This window comes from Daucus carota, chromosome 3, assembly GCF_001625215.2.
Source record: "Daucus carota subsp. sativus chromosome 3, DH1 v3.0, whole genome shotgun sequence".
Lineage (NCBI taxonomy): Eukaryota > Viridiplantae > Streptophyta > Magnoliopsida > Apiales > Apiaceae > Daucus > Daucus carota.
In genome coordinates this window covers 8,100,888-8,123,123 of record NC_030383.2, presented here as the reverse complement: position 1 = coordinate 8,123,123, position 22,236 = coordinate 8,100,888, and the positions used below count along the sequence as shown (strand labels likewise).

The window sequence follows — 22,236 nt, the reverse complement described above, 5'->3', positions numbered from 1 at the left end:
CTATAATCTCTACCAATGGCACCCAAAAGAGCAAGAAGATCACAAGGAACGAGCACCCAAGCCCCCGCATCTAGCGATTCTTCCTCGATGGGTGAGGTTGAGTTCACCTCGGATGGTGCGCGAACCGAGTTTCAACGGCTTATGAATAAGTCGTTAGTTAAGGAGAGGGGATTCTTACCCACGGCGGAGGATGGTGAGCTCTTGAACATGATTCAAGAGCGGGGTTGGGAGTCTTTTTGCGAGGCTCCGGAGGCGGTTCCTTTGGCTATTGTTCGAGAGTTTTATGCTAATGCCAAGGAGAACCGAGATGGATTCACGGTGGTACGGGGAATCCGGGTAGATTATAGTGCGGATGCGATCCGTAGAGTTATTGGGGGGCGTGCCAGGCGCCGTAATGAAGAAGATTGGGTGGTTGAGAGGATTGGGCGTGCTAAACGCCGGTTTGATGATGATCCAGTTGATCTTGATCGATTGGTGTATGATTTGTGTGTGCCGGATACAGCTTGGAAGATGACACAACCTCCCTTGCCGGCACATGTCTCTTTTCCAGCAGCCGGGTTGAACCGGTATGCGAAGGCGTGGAACGCCTTCATATGTGCTAACATCATGCCATCTTCACATGGGCATGAGGTAACAGTGGAAAGAGCTATTCTGCTCTTTGGGATTGTCTCGGGCAAGTATATTGATCTAGCACATGTTATCCATCAGGGAATTCTGAGGTTCTTACAGGGAGGAACTACTGGTGCCATTCCATATGGCACAATTGTGACGAAGCTTTGTCGATCGAGCGGTGTTCGTTGGCCATCCAACGAGCAATTACAGTTGCCAGCGACACCTATTGATCATTCGGCTATCAGTCGGATGACAGAGTGGGATGGAGGAGTTCCCCACCCTCGAGGCCTCGGGTACTTATATGATGAGATGCCAGGGGGACGTCCCGAGTTTGTTAGGAGGGAGCAGCCTAGAGCTTCTGGAGCTGGTACTTCTCAGACGGAGAGGAGCTCCGAACCGATGGGAGATGTCCACTTTCGCCGATTAGCGAGACGGATGGACGCCATGCATGACATCCACCAGAGGTTTGCTTTTGATATGACACAGGCTCTAGGTAGTGCTTTTCAGGCACAGGGGGTCACAGTTCAGTGGCCAGTATTCGGAGCAGGGATGCAGTATCCTCCACCAGATTCACCTCCAGCAGAGGAGGGGGAGGACTCGGACTCCGAGTAGGTATGTGGGTGCTCTAGCCTTTTTATCACTTTCAATGGGGACATTGAAAATTTTAAGTTTGGGGGTGGTAATCTAAGGAAGAGCATATTATTAGATAGATTTTTTTTTATTATTGCATGTGTTAGTTAGTTCATGTAGTTCACGTTTTTATTTTATTTTATTTTGCTTTGATTTATTCTCACGTTTTCTTTCTAATTTTTCTCATATTTTCTTTATTTTTACATGTGTAGAGATAATGGTAGTAGTTAGTATCACGAGCATTTGCATGAATTATGAAGTTAAGCCAAGCTAATTGCCTATGATGAGTTATGTGCGTAGTTTTCGATTAGTAGTTTCAATTGCAATGCTAGGTTAGTACTTGGAAATTGCTTGTGTTGGAAATTGTAATTCACATATGTTCTTGAGATAGGATTTAGACGAAATTCCATGAATTCTAGGATTGAATTGAGCATCCTTCAGCTTAGGTCTGTAAATCTTAAGTTTGGGGGAACTAAGGAGTAGATATACCTTTCTTAAAAAGAAAAATATAGAAAAAGAAAAAAAATAGTAGTAAATAAATTCACTAAAAAAAAAAAAAAAAAAAATAAGTGGTAGAATTAACTAGGTTGAGCTCATTAGTACTCGAGTAATTAAGTCTGAGGGGACTTTGTGCCTAACAACCTAAAGCCCTTCGTGGTTTGGGATTGTTGACCCAACGCTCGCTACATGGGTACTAGTGCATAAATCTTTAGGGATCTCAACCATTGCACGGTTAAATAAACCACTAAAATAGAGTGAATAATTGGTGAGTGAAGTCTTATGGTGTTCGTAACGCATTTACACTGCGAAGCGCCCTAACCTTAGACCGAGCAACTAATCACCAATAAAAAAAAAAAAAAAAAAAAATTTATATATATATATAGTGGATAAAATAGAAGGGTGTGGACATTCTTTGGGACCTTGGCTTTTAGTTGGACTTGAGTGACGGGGTGTTAGTTTATAACTTTTACAATTCTTGATGGGGATTCTGTGGGAGTAGTAGTTTTTGTCTTGTCTCAATAAAAGAGCATGCTTGCACACACGGGCACTCCACACTTGTAAATAGAAGAGTAATTGACTTGGTAGCAAGAGAGATGAAAGTTGAGAACATTAGCACAATCTGAGGTATTAAAAATTTGCAAGGCAATTACTTCATAGTTCACTCATTCATCACGTAGTTGCATTCATGCATTGCATTGTATTATTGTATAGTGTCGTGACGCTTGAGGACAAGCATCAGTTTAAGTTTGGGGGTGTGATAAGTGGTATTTATACACACTTATAGGCCTTCATTTCCACTTAAATTGGTTGGTTGTACTTAAGTGTTTAGTGTCTTTTGATGTGTTTTTATTGTTTTTCTATGCAGGTCACGAGTTGAGGTGATGAAGTGAATTTCTATCATTTTAGGTTGGTTTTGGTGCATTATTTGCAAGAATAGAGAATTATGGATTCACCGCGACTTGGGATTTTGTGGGTATATCTTCTACAAACCCTCACGAGAGCACACTCGTCCACTAGAGCTATCTAGGGGTTTAAAGGGCTTGTTGCATATGCTAAATGCAACCGTGATCACCTACGGAAGTGGTACTAGAAGCGAGGAAGGACATGCACGCGAGAACGAGCGAGAAACGAAGAAACGAGGCTGTCATCACAGACACTAGCGCGCCCGCGCTAGTGCCAAGCGCGCCCGCGCTACATCTGGTGACTAGCGCGCCTGCGCTACACTTAGCGCGGCCGCGCTCCGCAGAAATTCCCCGGGCCGATTTTTACAGCTTTTCTGATGGATTTTCGCAGCGGTCGAGGCCCGGTTGACTTAGTCAATGTAATTTTTATTTCTCGTGTGTAAAAAAACCCTAGCCTCATAGTCGTAGTAAGAAGTTTAGTAGAGAACAATATCGTAGTTTCAGTTTAATCATTCAAGCACATTATCAGTTGTATTAGATCGTTCTTCGCGAGGAAGTGACAGTTTCGAGCGAAATCGTGAACTTCAATCTGTAACGTGTGATCTTTATTATTAATTCAAGCATTTTTATTCCATTTAATTCTTGTCTTTTATTTATAATGTTTTCACTAGAACCCATGATGTCGATTAGTTCGATTATGAACTAACCGCCTTCATGGGATTCTAATGGATTTATCGATGTAATCTAGTAACGAATATTAATTACTTGATTTTGTGACGTACGTTGATTTCTTTGCATGAGCCGTGCTTATTCTTCTTAGGAGCGTAGCTAACTTCTAAGTTGTTTGTTAATTCTTTCTGAAGCGAGAGTGGATGATCGAATTTAGAACTATGCCATGTAAACATAGGATTATGTGAATGAAACATAATTTGTGGTAGACTTGAACTATTTTTATCACCCTATGTAATCACGATAGACGACTTGTTATTAAACCTCTCTGCTTACACTACCGCTATAGAGATATAGGGTCTGAGCTTTGTTGGTGTCCATGAGATTTCTATCTTAATTGTGGATTTTGATTGGTATGATATGTGTGCAACGAGAGTTGGCATGTATTACTTTCGTGTTGTCTGATTAGGATCAACAGTCGCATGTTACTTAGTAATTTCAATTCTAGATGAATTCGATAATGAAATTAGAATCCCATGTGTTTTCCTATTCTGAATTTGATTAGTAATTTTAATTATTAGTATAAAAGAAACCAATCCTTGTTAATTGTCTTGGCAGTGATAATTGATCATACATTGTTGCATAGGTGCGTATTCATAATTCACCAGTCTCTGTGGGATCGAACTTAATATATTACTTGTGATCACGTGCGCTTGCGTGTAGATTTTTGCGAACAACTGCTTGCTGCAGGAGTATGCCTACCTCCCCGAACCACCCGACACAAAACCACGCAACACCCTGTTGCCAGCTTGCATGCCTGAACTATTACTCAACCTTGCATTAAGGGTGCCAGATAAAGCAGCAACAAAACTGCTTTTAAATTGTGTCGTCATCCCTGTCTTTAGTGAGTTCACAGCTGCAGAACGACCAGGAACAACATGCGATGGAGATCTTTTAGATTCTGCATTATATCCAATACCCAGACCAAAGTCCACCCCACGCACGCCTCGATTGTCGCCTCCTCCCCTTCCTTTTGCTCTTTTGCCACCTCCTTTTCGTGCATCACATTTCGATCTAAATAAAATAAACAAATAAAATAAAGATACTAATATATCTTTAATATATTTTAATATTATTCAAAATGTATTTAAATTTATTAACATAATGTAATATATTAAAGATGTTATGTTAAAACAAATAAAATAAAGAGTAATGTTTGACGATCAGGCATAATCAAACCAACAATGGACCTAATCTGTGGCTCAAATCCAAGGTCAAACATTCGATCAGCCTCATCAAGAACCAAGTAAGTTGCTCTGGACATTGTCAGAGCCTTCATCTTTAGCAAGTCTATCAACCTCCCTGGAGTAGCAACAACTATTTCACCTCCTGCTTTCAATTCTTTAAACTGTTCAAGTTTAGACATCCCACCATACACTGCAGACACACGTATTCAGTTGGATTTTGAAAACTTTTTGGCCTCTAAATATATTTGATGTGCTAGTTCTCTAGTAGGTGCACATATAACTCCAATAGGACCCTCTTCTTTCTCAAGCTCAGGCTGATCCATAATATGGACTATCATAGGGAGCACAAAGGCAGCAGTCTTACCTGAACCAGTCTTTGCTATACCAATAATATCTCTTTCGGAGAGCACAACTGGAAAATCTTGACATTGTATTGACGCAGTCTTCTCATATGCTTGTCCAGATATTGCTTTCATTATCTCAACTGAAAATCCACAGTCCTCAAATGTCTTGACATGCCTTGGCACATCAAAACCAGAAACACGGATGGCTAAGCTCTTCCTGTACTCAGAAACATCTTGCTCTGTCATACAAAAGAAAATTATAAGACAATGCAAAATTACTAATCAGTTACCCTCCATTATCTTCTTCATTCAAACTTCAAGTAAATTGTCAACGCCGTTAGATCGTATTCCATGACTATGCCATCTAGATTAGACAGTGCGATTTGGAGGATACCATTATCAATCACCACCAGTAATAAAACAAATCTCATTTCACCTAAATGGATGAACATCTATTATAAAATATCAGGACTCTTTAACTTCTTACAGTCTATAACGCCATCAACTTGCACATATAGTCATGTTATAAAAACAAATCAAACTGAAGTTCATCATCAAAATAAAAATTGAAAAATTGAAAGAAAAGTTTCGTAGATTGAACAGGAATGTAGTTAAGCACATCCAAAAACACATACTACAGTGGCCGGATTTAGCAATTAACATACATGGATGCCCTGGACAAACAATCTGACCCCATTTGGGGGCATATATCATGTACCTGCAGAAAAGATACACTAATAACTATAAGAAAGATTAATGGTATAACATCACAATTCTATGTACAAACTACAATTTTCCTAATCAAAAGTCTAGTGATAACATCTCTATACCTCAAATTTAATATGTGTGCTTCCTAAATTACAAAGAAACACCAAAACTTTTCATCAGTTTAGCAGTAGCCAACAAACATATTTATACCTCCTTCTACGTTGTAACCTGTTTGTCAATAAAACAAAGATGAAAACAACTCCAGTAATCGTCCAGAAGCACGGCAAGATGAAAGAACATAGATCATACATTTTTTGCTCATAAAAAAATACTTACTTGAAGAGAAGAGAGATATCAAAATTCAAAGTCCTTGATAAGTGCAGAGTTTGAAATCATGGGTAAATTATAGCACTAAACGGTTCCTATAATCATGGATATGTAACTAGAATCACTTTTGAAATCGTAACTGCTGCTGTTTTAGAAATTTCAGTCGGGTATATGCCCATTTGTACCTGATTGTTAACTACACGTGAAAATCATGGAAGACATGAACATAAAGAAACATTGACAAAGTTGTTTAAGCATACCAGATGCACCCATGGAATTTGCTTATCCTCGGACGAAAAGAGATGATGGCTTCAGTTCCAAAACCAGAATTTGAATTTTGAATTAATGTTGATACATAAAATCATGGTATTAATGTTGATACATAAAATCATGGTAGCTAAAATGGTGGGATTAGTTGGATGAAGTTGTTTAACGTGTTTTTTTTTGTAAGGTCTACATTCGTAGATGAATTGTATGGAGATACAATAAACCGCATCCGGGATTTCTTTCTTTCAAGAAACTTTATCATCTAACCGAAAGTCATGCAAGCATAACTCCGGACGCTTAGACAATAAAGCTTAAATGAATTAGAAAAGAAAAACCCATAAGTCCCGTAAAACAGCTCGCTTCCAAAGTATCCTGAAAAAAAACAAATCAAACAAAACATAAATCAATATACAAGAGAATCACGCATATATATATAAACAAAAGATTATATATAACAAAAATAGATAGAAAATAAAATAATATAAAAATATTAATTAATTTCTAACCAAAGGATTATCCTTTGGTTAGACACATGAAAATTAAAATTTAAGTGAGGAATAAAAACAAAGTTTAAAATGTAATTAAATATATTAAATATAATGATCTACAAAATGGTAAACAAAGCCATAAAAATGGCATCCATAAGTGGAACAAAAAGCCATCAAAGGCACAATAAAGCCATTAAAGGCACAATAAAGTCATTCTTAATGACTCTCATAAATGGTATTGAATATTCATAAAAAGTATTTATCCAATCACAATCACAATTTAAAATGTAACTATTTAAATTGATGCTAATAGAGTCCAATAATAAATAGTCAACAAAACGGATCCGTAATTAAAGCCACTCCAATTTAAAAAAAAGAATTATTGCCTAAAAATCAAATTCATAATAATTATGGATTCAAAAACGTAACGGATTCTGCCGCCGGTAAAACCACCGCTACACCACCAGCACCACCACCGACCAAGATGTTACATAGTTCTAACATATTGTGATTTATAACAAATCAAAAATATAAATCACATAAGATTTCAATTTTCTTACAAACAATATAAACAACAATATTCTGAATCACTTAAAAAGAAAAGAAACAGAATGATATGATAAAAGAATAAAGGGTTGCATCATCAGAATAGGGACAAGAGATACATACCAAATGAAGCTGGTATATGTCATAAGTGCAAAAATGGGGAAAATTAAAAACGTGATGAACAAATGATACAAGCTTAAAGTGGTCGAAATCTGTAGGCTCTGATCGTGGTACCAATCGCGCCGGAAAGTCCAAATCGAAGATCCCAAGTCAGCTGATGACGGCGAGGATGAAGAAACTAATAAAATTCCACCCATTTCTGAAAAAGCAATCCCAGTTTATTTTATATTTAGTTTTCCAGTTGTTTAACGTGTTGATCCAACTGTATACGGGCTAACCCGGTTAATCTGAAAAAAAAAAAAAAAAAAAGAACTGCATTCAAGTCGGGTTTGACCCATTCTTATTTGGAGCATCCAACTTAAACGAAAATGACCATAAGAGACAGAGGTTTGTATGTACTGAGAAAAAAGTGGAAGGGCAGAAAAGATCTTTTTTTCAATTTGTTTGTATTCATAAATTAGGTTTATATAGATACATAAATTTTGCTATTCGAATTATGATTTTTTATAGAAAAAAGTCAGTTCTTTTGGATTTGGTTATCAATATTTATCGCTTTTCAGTTCTTTTAGTTTCCAAAAATTATTGAAGAACAGATTATCATAAAATTAAATTAATTTTTTACAAATAAATGGTTTTGTTAAATCAAAATGCTCACTAAGAACAAATCCACAGACTGGAACTTTGAGGGGTGTATTGGATTGGGATTTTAAAGTATTTTTTTGCATTCATGAAATCCGAGGGTATTCGATTGGGATTGTTTGAAATCCATTAAAATCTTGAGGTATTCAATTGGGATTTCAAACTATGCTACAAAATCTGGTGGTATTCAATTGGGATTTTAAATTATGCTTTAAAATCCGATGATATTCAATTGGGATTGTTTAAAATCCATTAAAATCTGATGATATTCAAATGCTGATGGATTTTTTTGCATTTCATAAAATGCTAGATTTTGTGGCATTCTTCAGTGTATTTTAAGTTTTTTGAAATCCCATCAAAATCAATGGGATTTTGAAGCATTGTGCTTAAATCCTATCAACTCTGCGACATTTTATCAAGAATCCGCACAAAATCAAAATCAGACACAATCCATTAAAATCCTTAGACTAAAAACAATCCATTAAAATCTCAATCGAATACACCCCTCTTATTATAAAACAAGCAACAAGCTAAGGGGCTGGTATTGTATCATGATTTTCAATGACTTTTATTGACTTTTAAAATCTAGGTGTATTCAATCAAGATTTTTAAATACTCTTTAAAAGTAAAGAGGTATTGTATCAGGATTACTAAAAAGTCTTTCAAAATTTGAGGTATTGAATTACAACTTTTAAAGAGTTATTAAAAGTCAGTTGTTATTCAATATATCAATGACTTTGGTGGAAATATATAATTGATAGACTTTTAATGACTTTCTATGAAAAATTGCATATATTTTTTCAGAAAATTGCCAGGCCATTCTTAAAAGATTTGACATGACTTTTATCTTCCCTCAATTAACCGGTCGCTCCAACCCAGGGTTTATCCTCTGTGAAAAGTCTCTCCAATTCATCCTCTGTGAAAAAGGTTCATTTTCTTCTCTATTATGATTTTCCATTATCATTCTGTGTTTTTACATACATATAGATCTACTTGCTTCTACTCATGATTTTTAATTTATACAGATTGTCCAAGATCTCAATCTTGTTATAAGCATACAACGAAAATTCAGCTACATTCAGAGCCTACCAGGCATATATGCCATGCAAAGGCCATACCTACCAATTAAACATCCGTACACCTTCAAGCCTAACAATCCACATATAGTGACTGAATCAAGTGAAGCAGAATTCTGTATCGACGAGAAGCACTACTTAAGTACACCAAAAATGTTGCAGTATTAAAGGTAACATGATCAGTCTTCCAACAACTCTACATACTTGAGCTATATCAGTCCGTTTATGCTATCAAAACACATCATTATTAAATATGAAGAGTGAAAAACACATAATTCTCGAACTCTAAAATCCGTAAATTTATAGTATCAAAAGTGAATACGAAAATCTGATACAAGGTCACAATTAACATTATGTTTGTAAATATGATTCAGTATACAGTATTATAGTATATACACCCAACTTGGGTATAGCAAAAGATCGAGAGGGTATAGCAAAAGGTCTAGAGGGTTTCAGAGAGGCTATTTATGATTTTAATAAAAGTCTATTAAAGTATTTCAAAGTTATGAATTTGTAAAAAAAAAAAAAGTCCGTTAAAGTTTTTAAAAGTCATTGTCTCGGGAGTCGTGAATTGTTTTTGAAATCTTAAGAAATCAACGAGAGTCATTAAAAAGTCTATAAAATCCATTAAAGTCAATCTCCCAAAATTTGTCATCAAAAGTCATGATACAATACCGGTCCCTAAATGAAGAACTATTTTATTTTCAGACCACAACACTTGACACATCCAACTCTATAATCTATAAATAAGAGGATACGAGTATATAGAAGAGAGAAAAAAGTTTAACCGGTGAGGGAGATAAATATATGAAAAGTGAATAAATGACAGTTAGATCTAACTAAGCAGTCGACTCTCAAAATATTTTTTTTAACTAAAATTGTTTAAAATCCTACGGAATTCCGTAGAATAACAGTCGCTCTACAAAACTTGGCAGTATGAGCCGACAAACAATGATCATCCACGATGAAAACCTTCATTCAGAAAATTAGCAAAACGCAAGTTTAAAGAGGATAATGCAAACCGACTGAAGTATGTGCGTTTTATTGTTTGGGCAATATTGCTTGATATGTGTGCTGTTGTTACTTTTTTTATTAATGTAGACTTATTATTATACTAATAGAAAAGAAAGTTCAACTACTAATAGAGCTTTACAGATATAAGAAACGTACATCAAAATTCTGAAAATTATTAGTGAAGTTTGGTCTTTCCTCTTTAACTCTTTTCTTTTCTCCCTTGGGGATTAGTCCTCGGGGAAGCGAGAGCTTGCCATCCGGTGATCAATGACAATAGAGTAAGTGGGAGGACACGAAATTAGGGACAGACAGGTAAGTGATTCATAGGTGGGGTATACGTGTAGTGAAACGGGGTCCTTCGAATCCGAGATCCGTAGGTTCGAAGAGTTGTAAACAAGCATGAAGGCGACCCCGTAAAGATTTTTTTGAATATATCGAAACCTTATTCAAAAATTGAAGAAAGGATGCAAATATTTTGGGTAAACCTTTAATTTTAGTATCTCGGAATCAAAGAGAAACACGAGGACTATAATTCGAATAAAGTCTTAATGATCAAACCGCCCGTTATCACCTGTATTTCTTAATTTTAGCTGAAAATTGATAAACTAATTTAAAGTCTTGTTGTACGTGGTCCAGTGGTGGATACAACAACTTATTGGTCTACAAAATTGGCATAAAGAAAACACAATAACCATGTTCTGCTGTCGATAAGCGAGTATTTCGATGCTTGCGAGGCTATTTTATTTCTGACAGCAAATACGTAAATAGTCAAGAGTGTTGGCTCTAAGCTAAATTTATTCCCGCATAAAAAAAAATCTACCTAAACTTGTTGACAGTCAATTGATTATGTACTAACAAGCTTTAACTTCATCAAATACAACACTACTTGGGCCGAATCTAACCGATTACAAACCCAAGCATAACGAGAAATTAACCATAATTCCATGATTAAAACTAACCAGAACATCCAGAAGTTGATTAGAAGATCAAGATACTAACTAATTAGGGTTTAGAGTTGAAGAGGAGCAGGTTGAGCCATAGGCCTTCTCTTCCACAAACTAACATCCTTCCTCGGCTCAAAACTCACTTCTTTACATTCCAGCATTACCTTCGGCACACACGTACCAATCTTATCTTTAACTCCCTCGTTATCCACCGGAGCAATCTGCGCGGCCGTCCAATCAAAATTATTCAACGAGGTTCGGCTGCTCGAGAATCGCCTCATCTGGCTCAAACTACACGAAGACGAAGCAGATGATCTATGCTCAGTAATACCAGTCGTAGCCTCGCTCTTTCTTCGTCGAGACGGTATTCTCGAAAACATGTTCTTGATAGCCAAGGGCTTCTTCTTTTTCTTATCACCTTCGAGATCAGCTTCCACTGCCTTACTAGGAGTGTGGACCATCAGATTGAGATGATCCAACGGCGGCAACACGTAGCTTTTGTTGTTTATCATGCTACACAGCTTCTTCTTGTGCTTGAGCTGCCCCATGCACGAGACTTGCGGTGAAGTTGGCTCGCGGGCCCCGAAGCTCCAGTTTCGTGATTTGCTGCGGAGTGCATCGGCTGGAATAATCGTGTGGATCGGAGCATTACTTACCGGTTTTTGTGAAGATCGGTTTGGTTTTTTTGGACTCAGAGGAGCTGTTGCGGCCTTCTGTAAAAGCTTCAGGAACTTGTTTTTGGTCTTTGTGGGTGCTGCTTTCTCGGCCATGAGATCAAATCTAGCTTCTCCCACACTGAACTGCTCTGCTAGTGGCTAGTTGTTAAAATAGAATTTAACGTACAGAGGGCTTTGATTTTGTAAGTAAACGGAAGAGTCACGGAAAGAACTCGAGTCAAACAAAGCACGCGCTAGAGCTGGACTCTCTTATTTTAATTTTGTTTACGGCATGCAGTTGCCTTGCGCAACAGCGCAAGTTCTGTAGACTTCTTTTGTTTATAACATTGATTAATTAATAATTAATTTTGAATTAATAAATTACTGTAATTCATTGATGACATGTTCTATCTACTCTTGTATATAAATAATAATTTAATTTAATTATTGTAATTAACTATATATTATATATATTATAAATCACTAGTTAGTATTGGGCAGGACGTGGCACTTAATATAAAACTACGAAAAAGAGAATATCTGTAACTGATGAAGGTAAATGGTCAAAATAATATAGATTATAATAGATTAATAATTACCCCACACAAAAGAATAGAACTAAAAACAACTACATAAAACAAGGTGACGAGGATGATACTCGTCAAGGCTATCTACTACATATAATAATAATATTATTATTATTGCCTTGTTTGTTGTTTTGTTGGGTCACAATCACATGTTCCCCATATGTATGCGAAGATTAATTCATTGATAAATGAGGATTAGAACCTTGGGTTTATGGCTTATTAGAATAATGAAGATGGAGCACTATAGCCTGTATAATATTGGCTTATCAACGGGGGTTGAAAGCCTATGAAAAACAATACGAGTACAATGACGACACGAATTAAAAATTTGAGGCCAACAGTGGGTGGCTAACTGCATTCACAAAAATTTCCAAATGTTCCAGCTAACGGAAATCTCTGACTAACAAAAGACATTTGCTAGTAGATGATTGCATGTGGCGCATCACTTGTCGGACTAGCAATTGGGATTTTTTTTTTTTTTTTTTTTTTTTTGAAGACTAGCAATTGGGATTTAGGAGTGTGGAAACCAATTTTTCAGAAAAATTCAATCCTGTATTATTTCAAAGTTTACGTGTTAATATGTTATACTTTTTAGTTAACATGCTATAATTTCCGGCTGATGTCAAGTATTGTTACAAAATTTTTATCTTTTAAATTCTGAAAGTTCCAGAGTTCATCACTGTTGACATTTGACAACTGATATATTTCAAACAATAGCAGCATTCGACAAATATTCTGAACGATAATAAATAATGTATAAAAGATTAAAATTAACAGCAGACAGAGGTTATCTTCTAATATTGTTTGAAAATATCAGTTAATTTTGATTAAATTATTAATTTAACTATCATCAATTCTATTTATTTTTGACATGCGTTCTAACATGTTTTCAGATAATTAATGTAGACTTAGATGAGTCCGGGTAGAAAAAACATGACACTTGCATATTAAAAAAGTTGAAAACACTCCTAGCATAATAACAAATGAAAATCAAACAATTTTATTTGCAACGTGTTCAACATGGCTGGTCATTCCTGACAAAGAAAAAACGTGGCAGGTCTTTGTTCGAGCATAAAAAATTTGAAACGAAGTCCTGCATCCCCCTGCTGTATTCTGGTTCTTTTTAGAAAATGAGTAATGCTGCAAAAGTTATTCCAAATTTTTTTCGCACAATAAATAAATAAATAATTTAATTTAGATGATTTATTCATAAATTAAATTCATTTATTATTATTAATATGAGGAGAGACAATCAAGTTTTATTGACTAAGATTTGAGAGAAAGATTAAAAGGTAATTTTTAATATGTAGCAATTTTTTCTCAAAAACAGTCAAATTATCGTATTCCTGGTATCAGAGAACCGTGTACTGGAATTCAAAATTTATCAAACAATCATATCGTTCACTGATATGTCCTTTTTTGTGTGCGTGATGTTCTTATCATATTTCATGTTATACACGATGTGAACTTAACTCGGATCGTGCTTGACATCGTCTATTTTAATCTGAATTTCCGAAGAAGAAGATTTGAGATGTTATTTAAATTATCAGTTTCATAATAATATTTAAATATCATGCATTTTAAATAGAATCTAAATCCGATTTTATACACATTTAAGTTACCAAGCAGGACATATTACGTTTTAAATGAGATAAAACAATTATTTGAATAATAAACAAAAGATTATAATATTTTCTGAGAAAATTAAGACAATGATTTTGTAAATAACTATAATATTACAAATATAAATTTATGCACGATATTATTTAGTGAATCATTTCCTCATAGAATGGAGTAAAATGTCAAATTTAGTCAGGTCACATTTTATTTATCTTTGCATATAATAATATAATTATTATTTTTCTAAATATCGATTATTATAAAAAATAGTAATATACTTATTTATATATTATAAAATCATCATACCGTGTACGGGTGATCGTGGTACGATTTTTAACTAAATCTGCAAACAACTCACGCGATTTGATCAAAAACTCAAATCACAGTTACAAATTATAACATAAATCACATCACAAAAATGCAGGTTTATACATTTAAATAACAAAAATTATTTATTAAGTTGTTAATAAAATTTTCAAACGAGTAACTCATTTGAGTCAGTTTTGTAATGAGTGACTCACTTGATATATTTAGACGCAGTAAGTGACATATTTGATAATTTACCCATTTTTAATATAATAATGTCAATCAAAATGTTAACTTCATAATTGCATTTTATTCTAATCTATAGCTTAATTTGGATTTTTGTAATATTTTTATTTTATAAAAATTTAAATGCAATTTATTTTTTAAAACAAATAAATACTTTCTCTGTCCCATGAAGTAGTATACATATGGGGCGAGACACATAGATTATGAAAGTGTGTAATTAAGTGGAGAAATGTTAGAAAAATGATTAAAGTGATGACACCAACTAATATTCAATTATTTTGAGAATGTATATAATTGAGTAAAACGTCCCAAAAAAGAAACTGTTTAGAAATTTAGTATTCATAGTAAGGGTCACGCAGAACCACTGAGGTTCTGCTGCAGAACCCTATATTTTAAATAGATTTTTAGGATCTAGATCTAAATACATGGGTTTTTTTTTATGTTTTTTTATTGTTGTATGTGTTCAAAAATAATTTTAAAACATAATACATAGATATTGAAATTTTTAGCATGTGAAGTTCTGCAGAACCTTAACTGATACTCGAAATAAAGTAAGGTTCCATGGGTCTATTCCTAATGGTTTTCTCTCGAACATGACCCTCCATAGTAATCGATTTAGCATGACATACAAAATTTCACAGGGGTGTATTCAATTGAGATTTTAATGAATTTTTTTTTAATCTATAAATTTTAATGGATTGTATCTAATTTTGATTTTTTGTGGATTCTTGATAAAATTTTGCAGAGTTGATATAATTTTTTTAGGATTTAAGCCCAATACTTAAAAATCTCATAGATTTTGATGAGATTTAAAAAACCTAAAATATATTGGAAAATCTCACAAATTCCATCATTTTATGAAGTCTAAAAAAATCAATCAACAGAATACCAACAGATTTTAATGGATTATAAACAATATCAATTTGATATCATCGATTCTTAAGCATAATTTAAAATCCTGATTAAATACTATCAGATTCCGTAGTATAATTTAAAATCCAATCGAATACCCCCAAAATTATGATATAATTTTTTATGATCCGAGTTAAATACTCCCAACTTTCATGAATGAAAAAAATCATTTAAAATCCAAATTAAATACCCTCTCCCCAGATTACAAAACAGATATAAAATTATATGTAAAATATTTATTTTTTTTTGCCAGTTGTAAAATATTTTTTTAAAACATGTACAATAATATTTTCGAATCATATATAAATCGAGATATCAGCTGGGAAGCCGTGTTGGATTGACAATTACTGTGGGCTCACAAACAGGGTAAACAGAAACAGCTGACTCCACACCTGTGTTTACTCCTTTTCCATATCTTGACCGTAACGAGCCCTCCTTCCTGCAAATACATTTTTGACTGCGCATTTTTATTTCCCCCAATTCAAAATCATTTCTGGTGTAATTAGGGTTTGCTTTTTTAATTTAATAAATTCCCATGGCGAAAGGGAAAATACTGAATTACAGGCAACAAGCCAAGAGATCTTCAACAATTGCATTAGTGCTGTCTATGTTGCTGATGTTAACTGTTGTTCTGTTAATGCTGCTAGCTCTTGGTATCCTCTCTCTTCCTGTTTCTGATGCTGATGTTGATTCCAACCCCATTTCTAATCACTTCAAATTTAATCGCAAGATCATCAACCACAATACCAACATGTATGTTTGTTGTTTGTTTTTTTTTTAATTTGTGTATGTATATTTTATATGAGTTTGATGATGATGATGATGATGATTGTTGATGCAGAGTTGACAGTGATGTATCGGAATCGAGAGAAGACCAATGGACTGAAATTCTCTCTTGGGAGCCTCGAGCTTTTCTCTATCATAACTTTTTGGTACTGAAATTCGATTTCAGTTTCATAGCTAGCTAGTATTTCAAATAGTCGGTAGCTTATTTTATTGGGAACCTGAGTGTTTTTTTTTGTTCAGTATGTATTACAGTGTCAAGTATGGGAAGATGGTTTTAGTAGGACAACATTATCCAAGTCCCGAACTTTGTTGTTAGTTTCTGGCTAAATGCGTATACATCTAGTTTGATTAATGCTTTGAATGACATAGTAGTGGGATCAGATGGGATTGTTAGTTTCTGGCTAAATGCATATACATCTAGTTTAATTGATGCTTTGAATGATATAGTAGTGGGATCAGATGGGATTGTTGTTGGGAATGTATATGATGTTGAGTGTATTAAGGCTGTGACTGAAGAAGCTTAATGTTTTCTGCTTACAGTCGAAGAAAGAATGTGAGTATTTGATTAATCTTGCGAAACCCCATATGGCGAAGTCCACAGTTGTGGATAGCAAAACCGGGAAGAGTAAAGATAGCAGGTGTGCATCACACTTGTATCATAAAGTAATAATTATGATTCCTTTTTTAAGTCTCTTGTTCACCTAATGTTCAATTTTTATCAGGGTCCGTACAAGCTCCGGAATGTTTTTAAGGAGGGGCGGAGACAAGATAATTAGCAACATAGAGAAAAGAATAGCAGATTTTTCTTTCATTCCCGCCGGTAAGAATACAAGAACACGTCAACAAGTCACTTAGAAAAGGAATTTAAAGTAATACTTGCACAATGTGTCGACTTTAGTATTAGGCTGCATATATATATGTTCATGCACGCAAAATTTACACACAATGATGGAGCCACCTTAAGGTGAGGGTGGCTACCGCCCTTTATATTGAAGTAGTGACTACATATATGTTACTGCTTGTGTATTTAGATTGTAGTACTGCAAATTTAAACAAAATGAAGTAATTATTACTCATTTCTTATGATTTAAAAATGGTTTAGTATCTTAAAATCTAAAAAGTTGCCAAATAAAATTTATTAATTAAATTATATTGTTGCTATGGCTATACATCAATTTTTACAAGATGTTAAGTTTATCTACTTTTTTCACAATATATGTAGCTTTTTATTTGTGGAATTGTGTTAATATTATAAAATTTTCCTATTGAAATGTATTCCGAAGGTGTTTAACAAAAAACCACATATAAAAATGCAAATCATTCTTGGTTTACCTTTACTTATCATCATTTCCTAATTAGTGAATACAGTTTAAACAACGATTTCATTAAATTGGCTCAAACAAATAACACCGCAACTATAAGTAATGACCCCTTTTTCCTTCTTTGTGGGGTTTATTCAAGTATCGCATTTAAAACTCTTCGAGCATTACGAGCACCATTTTACCGCTCGGGAACTCCTTCATTAAATTCTATTTTTTCAAATGTTAACTACATATAGTTTATATACTATATATGCGAAATATCTTCTGATAAGTAATCAATGTACAATGTTATGCTTATATGAGTCAACAATGACGAAGATTGTTATTTAATATTTATAGTTTCTCAAATGTTGAAACATTTTTATTCTAAAATATCAAATTTCATACAGAAAATTAGGAAGGCATACTTGAAGAGTATGACAATGGGTAGGGTTGTCCGGAATGGGTGCGGATTTAAGTGTTGGTTAGTTGGATTTGGATCCGAATTTGAACATTGATGCGGCACGTGGCATATAAGTTAACATAATTGATTTTCTAATTATTCTTGATTCATTTTACAAGTTAAAAAAGTGTCTTTAACCAATAAAACGCATACTCTTAACTCTGTGCCGCATTTATTGCATAAATTCCAAAAAGTAACATAGAAATAAGTCATTTATGACCCTTACTTTTCTGTATACTACTTATTGCGAGGCCTTTTTTATCATTTTGAACTAGAGTATGGCAAGGTGAAGTGGCCAGTTGTAATATGGAAGAACTGACTAACACATTATACCCACTGCCACGGAATGTTTGGGCGGTGGGGAGATTTCAGAGCAATGTTTACTTGTATGTTCTGTTTTTTGGTGTTAGTTACAAAATAAACATTTCTTCTGATCTTCAGACAATAGTAATTTGTGAAAAAGCGACTTGCATCAGTTAAGTTAATCTTGATGGTGAGCTTAATAATATGCCTAAACCAGCTCCTTGAAATTTACAGATCATGGAGAAGGACTACAAGTTCTCCACTATGAAGTAGGACAGAAGTACGAACCTCACTATGACTACTTTCTTGACGAGTACAACACTAAAAATGGTGGTCAGAGGATAGCTACTGTGCTCATGTATCTGTAAGTGGTCCCTCTTTATTGGCTGTACTATGTAGTCAATTTATTGCATCGCATTACTATGTATTGCTCAGTATATAATGCAAAGCTGTCAATATTTTGGGTAACCTTACACCTCGTACATCTGCTCATGGTTTTATTGGGTGAAGATATGGATTATTGATGGGTTTGGTTATCGGGTTGGGTTTATGGGTTATTGACAGGATTTGTATACAGGTACATGTTCTGATAACCCAAGAGATGCTATATTGTTGATTTATATCTGGACTTCAATTAGTCATTAGCAAAATTGACAATGCTCACTTTGTATATGAAGTATTAGCTTGATATCTATTCCATCCATCAAATTTTAGCCTGTAATATAGATATCAATAATATATAATGAACTGTATATGGGAGTAAGGACGAGGAAATGGGGGGAAATGACGTGGCATAGAACAGAATCAAGACGCCTTTACATTGCATCTCAAAACTCAACAGAAGCTATGATGTCTGTCCACAGAAGGAAGAATAACAATATGACTCTAGTTATAATGCAAATAAGAACACACTATACATTAAGTTCAGAAGTTTTCATCCATGAGTATTGTTGGTTTAAACATGCCTAATGATGTGGAAGGAATGGGGTAATTATCTTTGGGGATATATAGTTGATTCATGGATGAGATGAAATTATGAAGGACATGAATGATGTATGGTGACAATTGGCTGTTGCCAGAATTAATAACGGGGGCTATTGCTCCATTTTTTGGTTCCTGGATTTTTAGGGAAGTACACTTTCCTCCAATTTGTAGTTCTGCAGGCTCTCCAGCCAGCCAAATACAAAAAAATGCAGTGTGGATCTTTGTTGTTTATTACATGTTCTGATCTTCACCGTTGGTTTGACAATCACACACTCATGCATCATGTAGTAGCCCACTTGTAAAGATACAGGCTGTGGATCATAGATGGGTTAGAAATCCTATTTTTCATACACATAACACAATCCATGTACTGGTCACTTAAAGATGACCTAATAATGATTAAGTTCATATACGATATAAGAACCTATGCCAGCTCTAATATTATTTCTTTACTATCAATGTAGGTCAGATGTCGAGGAAGGGGGTGAAACAGTATTTCCTGCAGCCAAAGGAAATTTTAGCTCTTCGCCAGGTTGGAATGAGTTGTCTGCTTGTGCTAAAAGAGGACTTTCTGTGAAACCGAAAATGGGCAATGCTTTGCTTTTCTGGAGCATGAGGCCTGATGCCTCATTGGATCCTTCAAGTTTGCATGGTACGCAATCTTTGACAATTTCTATGTTAATTTTTTTTTTGAATGTCCAGGTTTGGTGTGACATTTATGTAAAAAACATGGTTTTGCTCCACTATATATGAGGGCTGCAAAAAAAAGTTATTTGCAAGGCAGTTCACTATTTTCTGTTATCCTAATCCTACCACAAATATTGTCAAAAAAAAAAAAAAAAAAAATCCTACCACAAATATGAAAAAGTTAATGTGGGTTTCTGATTGTTTGAATTTTCAGGTGGTTGTCCAGTGATTAAGGGGAACAAGTGGTCGTCTACTAAGTGGATGCATGTTGATGAATACAAGATTTAGGTCGTAATCTTTTGTAAGGTACTTTGAAAAACCAATTAACATGTTACAAGCAGGGTGCATGTCTGGTACAGTTGTATAGTACCTATAATTATTATTTCATATGTTATCAGTAGTGATATTATATCAAAATAATATACACTGCATTATATCCAACCTTTATAAACCAGTTACTTTTTTAACCTACAAGAAACCTTTCTCTGTGATTAATAACATTACTACCAATAGAGGTTCTATTTGTAGTCAAAGAAACCTTTTTTGACAGCACAAGAAACCTTGACATGGTGCTTCGGAGTCAAAACAATCTGTTAACTTTCTCTGTAATTAATAACACATTACCACAAATTTCACAGTGCTGCAGATAAGATTTGTTAATATATACAGAGTACAGACCATAAACGATTGTATATGTTTATATCTTGTAACAGGATATATATGCTGTTCCATTTGGAATTTTGCCTATGAAGGTCCAGAAGTCATGGAAAACTCAAGTGCACAGCTTGCAGATGAGCTGAAGCCAGATAATCACAGGCTTCTACATCTTCCTTAGGAAAAGCATATTTAGAGTAGAGCCTGCAATCACATCAGGAATTAAGCCATTTGCACTGAACATACTTTTTGTTAGATTGTTGGTAAAATATGAAATCAGCTAGGAGCTGGGTTTACTGCAAATCTGGCTGTGTCAGCTTTGCAAATCTTATGTGTCATGGTCTTGCGAGTTAATTTCACTACTATGGGTGAAATTGTTTTGCTGATTAATTAGAGTCAGTAAACTACCAAAGTTTTAGTTATCCTATGCCAGTGTGTTGTTGTCTAGGTGCTCTCTTTCGGGCAAATCAGTCTTACTAAAAGCTTATAAAGAAAGTTAAGGCATACGGTTCAGGTTTGCTCATGAAACCAGCTAGCAGCTTATAAAGAATAGGTCATTCCTCCTTATGCAACCTACCTAAAAAATGCTGTTGCCTTTAAAATGCATGACTTGCTACTTTGGATGAAAAAGAAACATTTTCTATAGAATCAGAAAGTTATGAAGAAAAATCAAGACTAAACATCAACTTCGAGCACATTTTAGAATACAAATCAGTAGAGGCTCATTTCTTGGAACAGTGGAGAAAATTCAAGACAAGACAACTTCTCCGAGATATTTAAATCTGTAGTCTTCAGGTTGAACCTCGTAAAATGGACTGGCATCGTGAGATAGGAGGGACAGAATTATAGAATTTCTTTAGCTTAATCAGGAGATCTGCTAGGAGGGACCTGGTACACAAGACTTCAGAATCTACTACCATAATACGCCCTCACACGTGCAAATCTGGTTTAGAATCTTGGCCAAAACTAGTTCAAAACCTTGGACTTTTGAAGCGATTTACCGAATGTCATTCTGCAACTTTAAGCTGTTTATGCAGATTACTTTTTTAGAATTACTAGGAGAAACTCTTTATCGTCGTTTTTAGTAATCTTTATATTTATATAACATCTAATATTGGGTATCCAACGAGACCTGCGCTATTGTTAGTTCCAACTTCCAAGTGTTAGATTATTGACAAAGGTTCAAGAATGTAGATCAGGAACCGCGGAAATACATATGTTGTTTTCAATTTATGGCCATACAATGGGGTCGTTTGGGTTAACTTAAAAAAAATGACTTCTTACTTTGATTAAAAAAGTGGAGTAAAAGGAAGAATTAAATAAGTTAAAGAAGTGGAGTAAAAGTGAGAATTAAATAAGTTAATAAAATGTTTGAAAAAGAAGCAGAAGCTCTGAGAGAGAAGCTAACATTCTTAGCTTCTTAAAAGTACTGCTTATTTACACAAACAGTTCAAGAAAAGCAAAAACCAGAAGCAGATTCTTGAAAACAAACAGCCCCAATAACTGGTCATATACCTTGATGATGTTGTCAAGCGATCGTTAATATAATAGTTAATATAATAATGTTTTCAGGCAAACGTTAATATGGAATCATGAATGGTTGAACTGAGTAATATACGGTGAATTAGGCTCTTCAAATTTTCTGTTCCAATATATCTTTATATGTGTTGGTGTGTGTTTATAATGGTGCCTAAGTG

The 22,236-nt window shown here is 34.6% G+C and overlaps 2 protein-coding genes across 2 annotated transcripts; one reads left to right on the top strand and one right to left on the bottom strand.

Annotated features, from left to right (window-relative positions):
• Positions 1–11,099: 11,099 nt before the first annotated feature.
• On the bottom strand, positions 11,100–11,804 carry LOC108213158 (uncharacterized protein At1g76070). Its single transcript, XM_017384916.2, has one exon. The coding sequence runs from the start codon at positions 11,802–11,804 to the stop codon at positions 11,100–11,102; it is 705 nt and encodes a 234-aa protein (XP_017240405.1).
• Positions 11,805–15,749: 3,945 nt separating this feature from the next.
• LOC108214124 (probable prolyl 4-hydroxylase 3) lies at positions 15,750–20,986 on the top strand. The gene is made up of 8 exons (XM_017385924.2): positions 15,750–16,114; positions 16,203–16,293; positions 16,688–16,785; positions 16,870–16,967; positions 18,449–18,578; positions 19,663–19,850; positions 20,100–20,191; positions 20,599–20,986. Exons 1-7 carry the CDS (start codon positions 15,897–15,899, stop codon positions 20,171–20,173), a joined length of 897 nt encoding a protein of 298 aa, XP_017241413.1. The 5' UTR covers positions 15,750–15,896; the 3' UTR covers positions 20,174–20,191; positions 20,599–20,986.
• Positions 20,987–22,236: the final 1,250 nt, after the last annotated feature.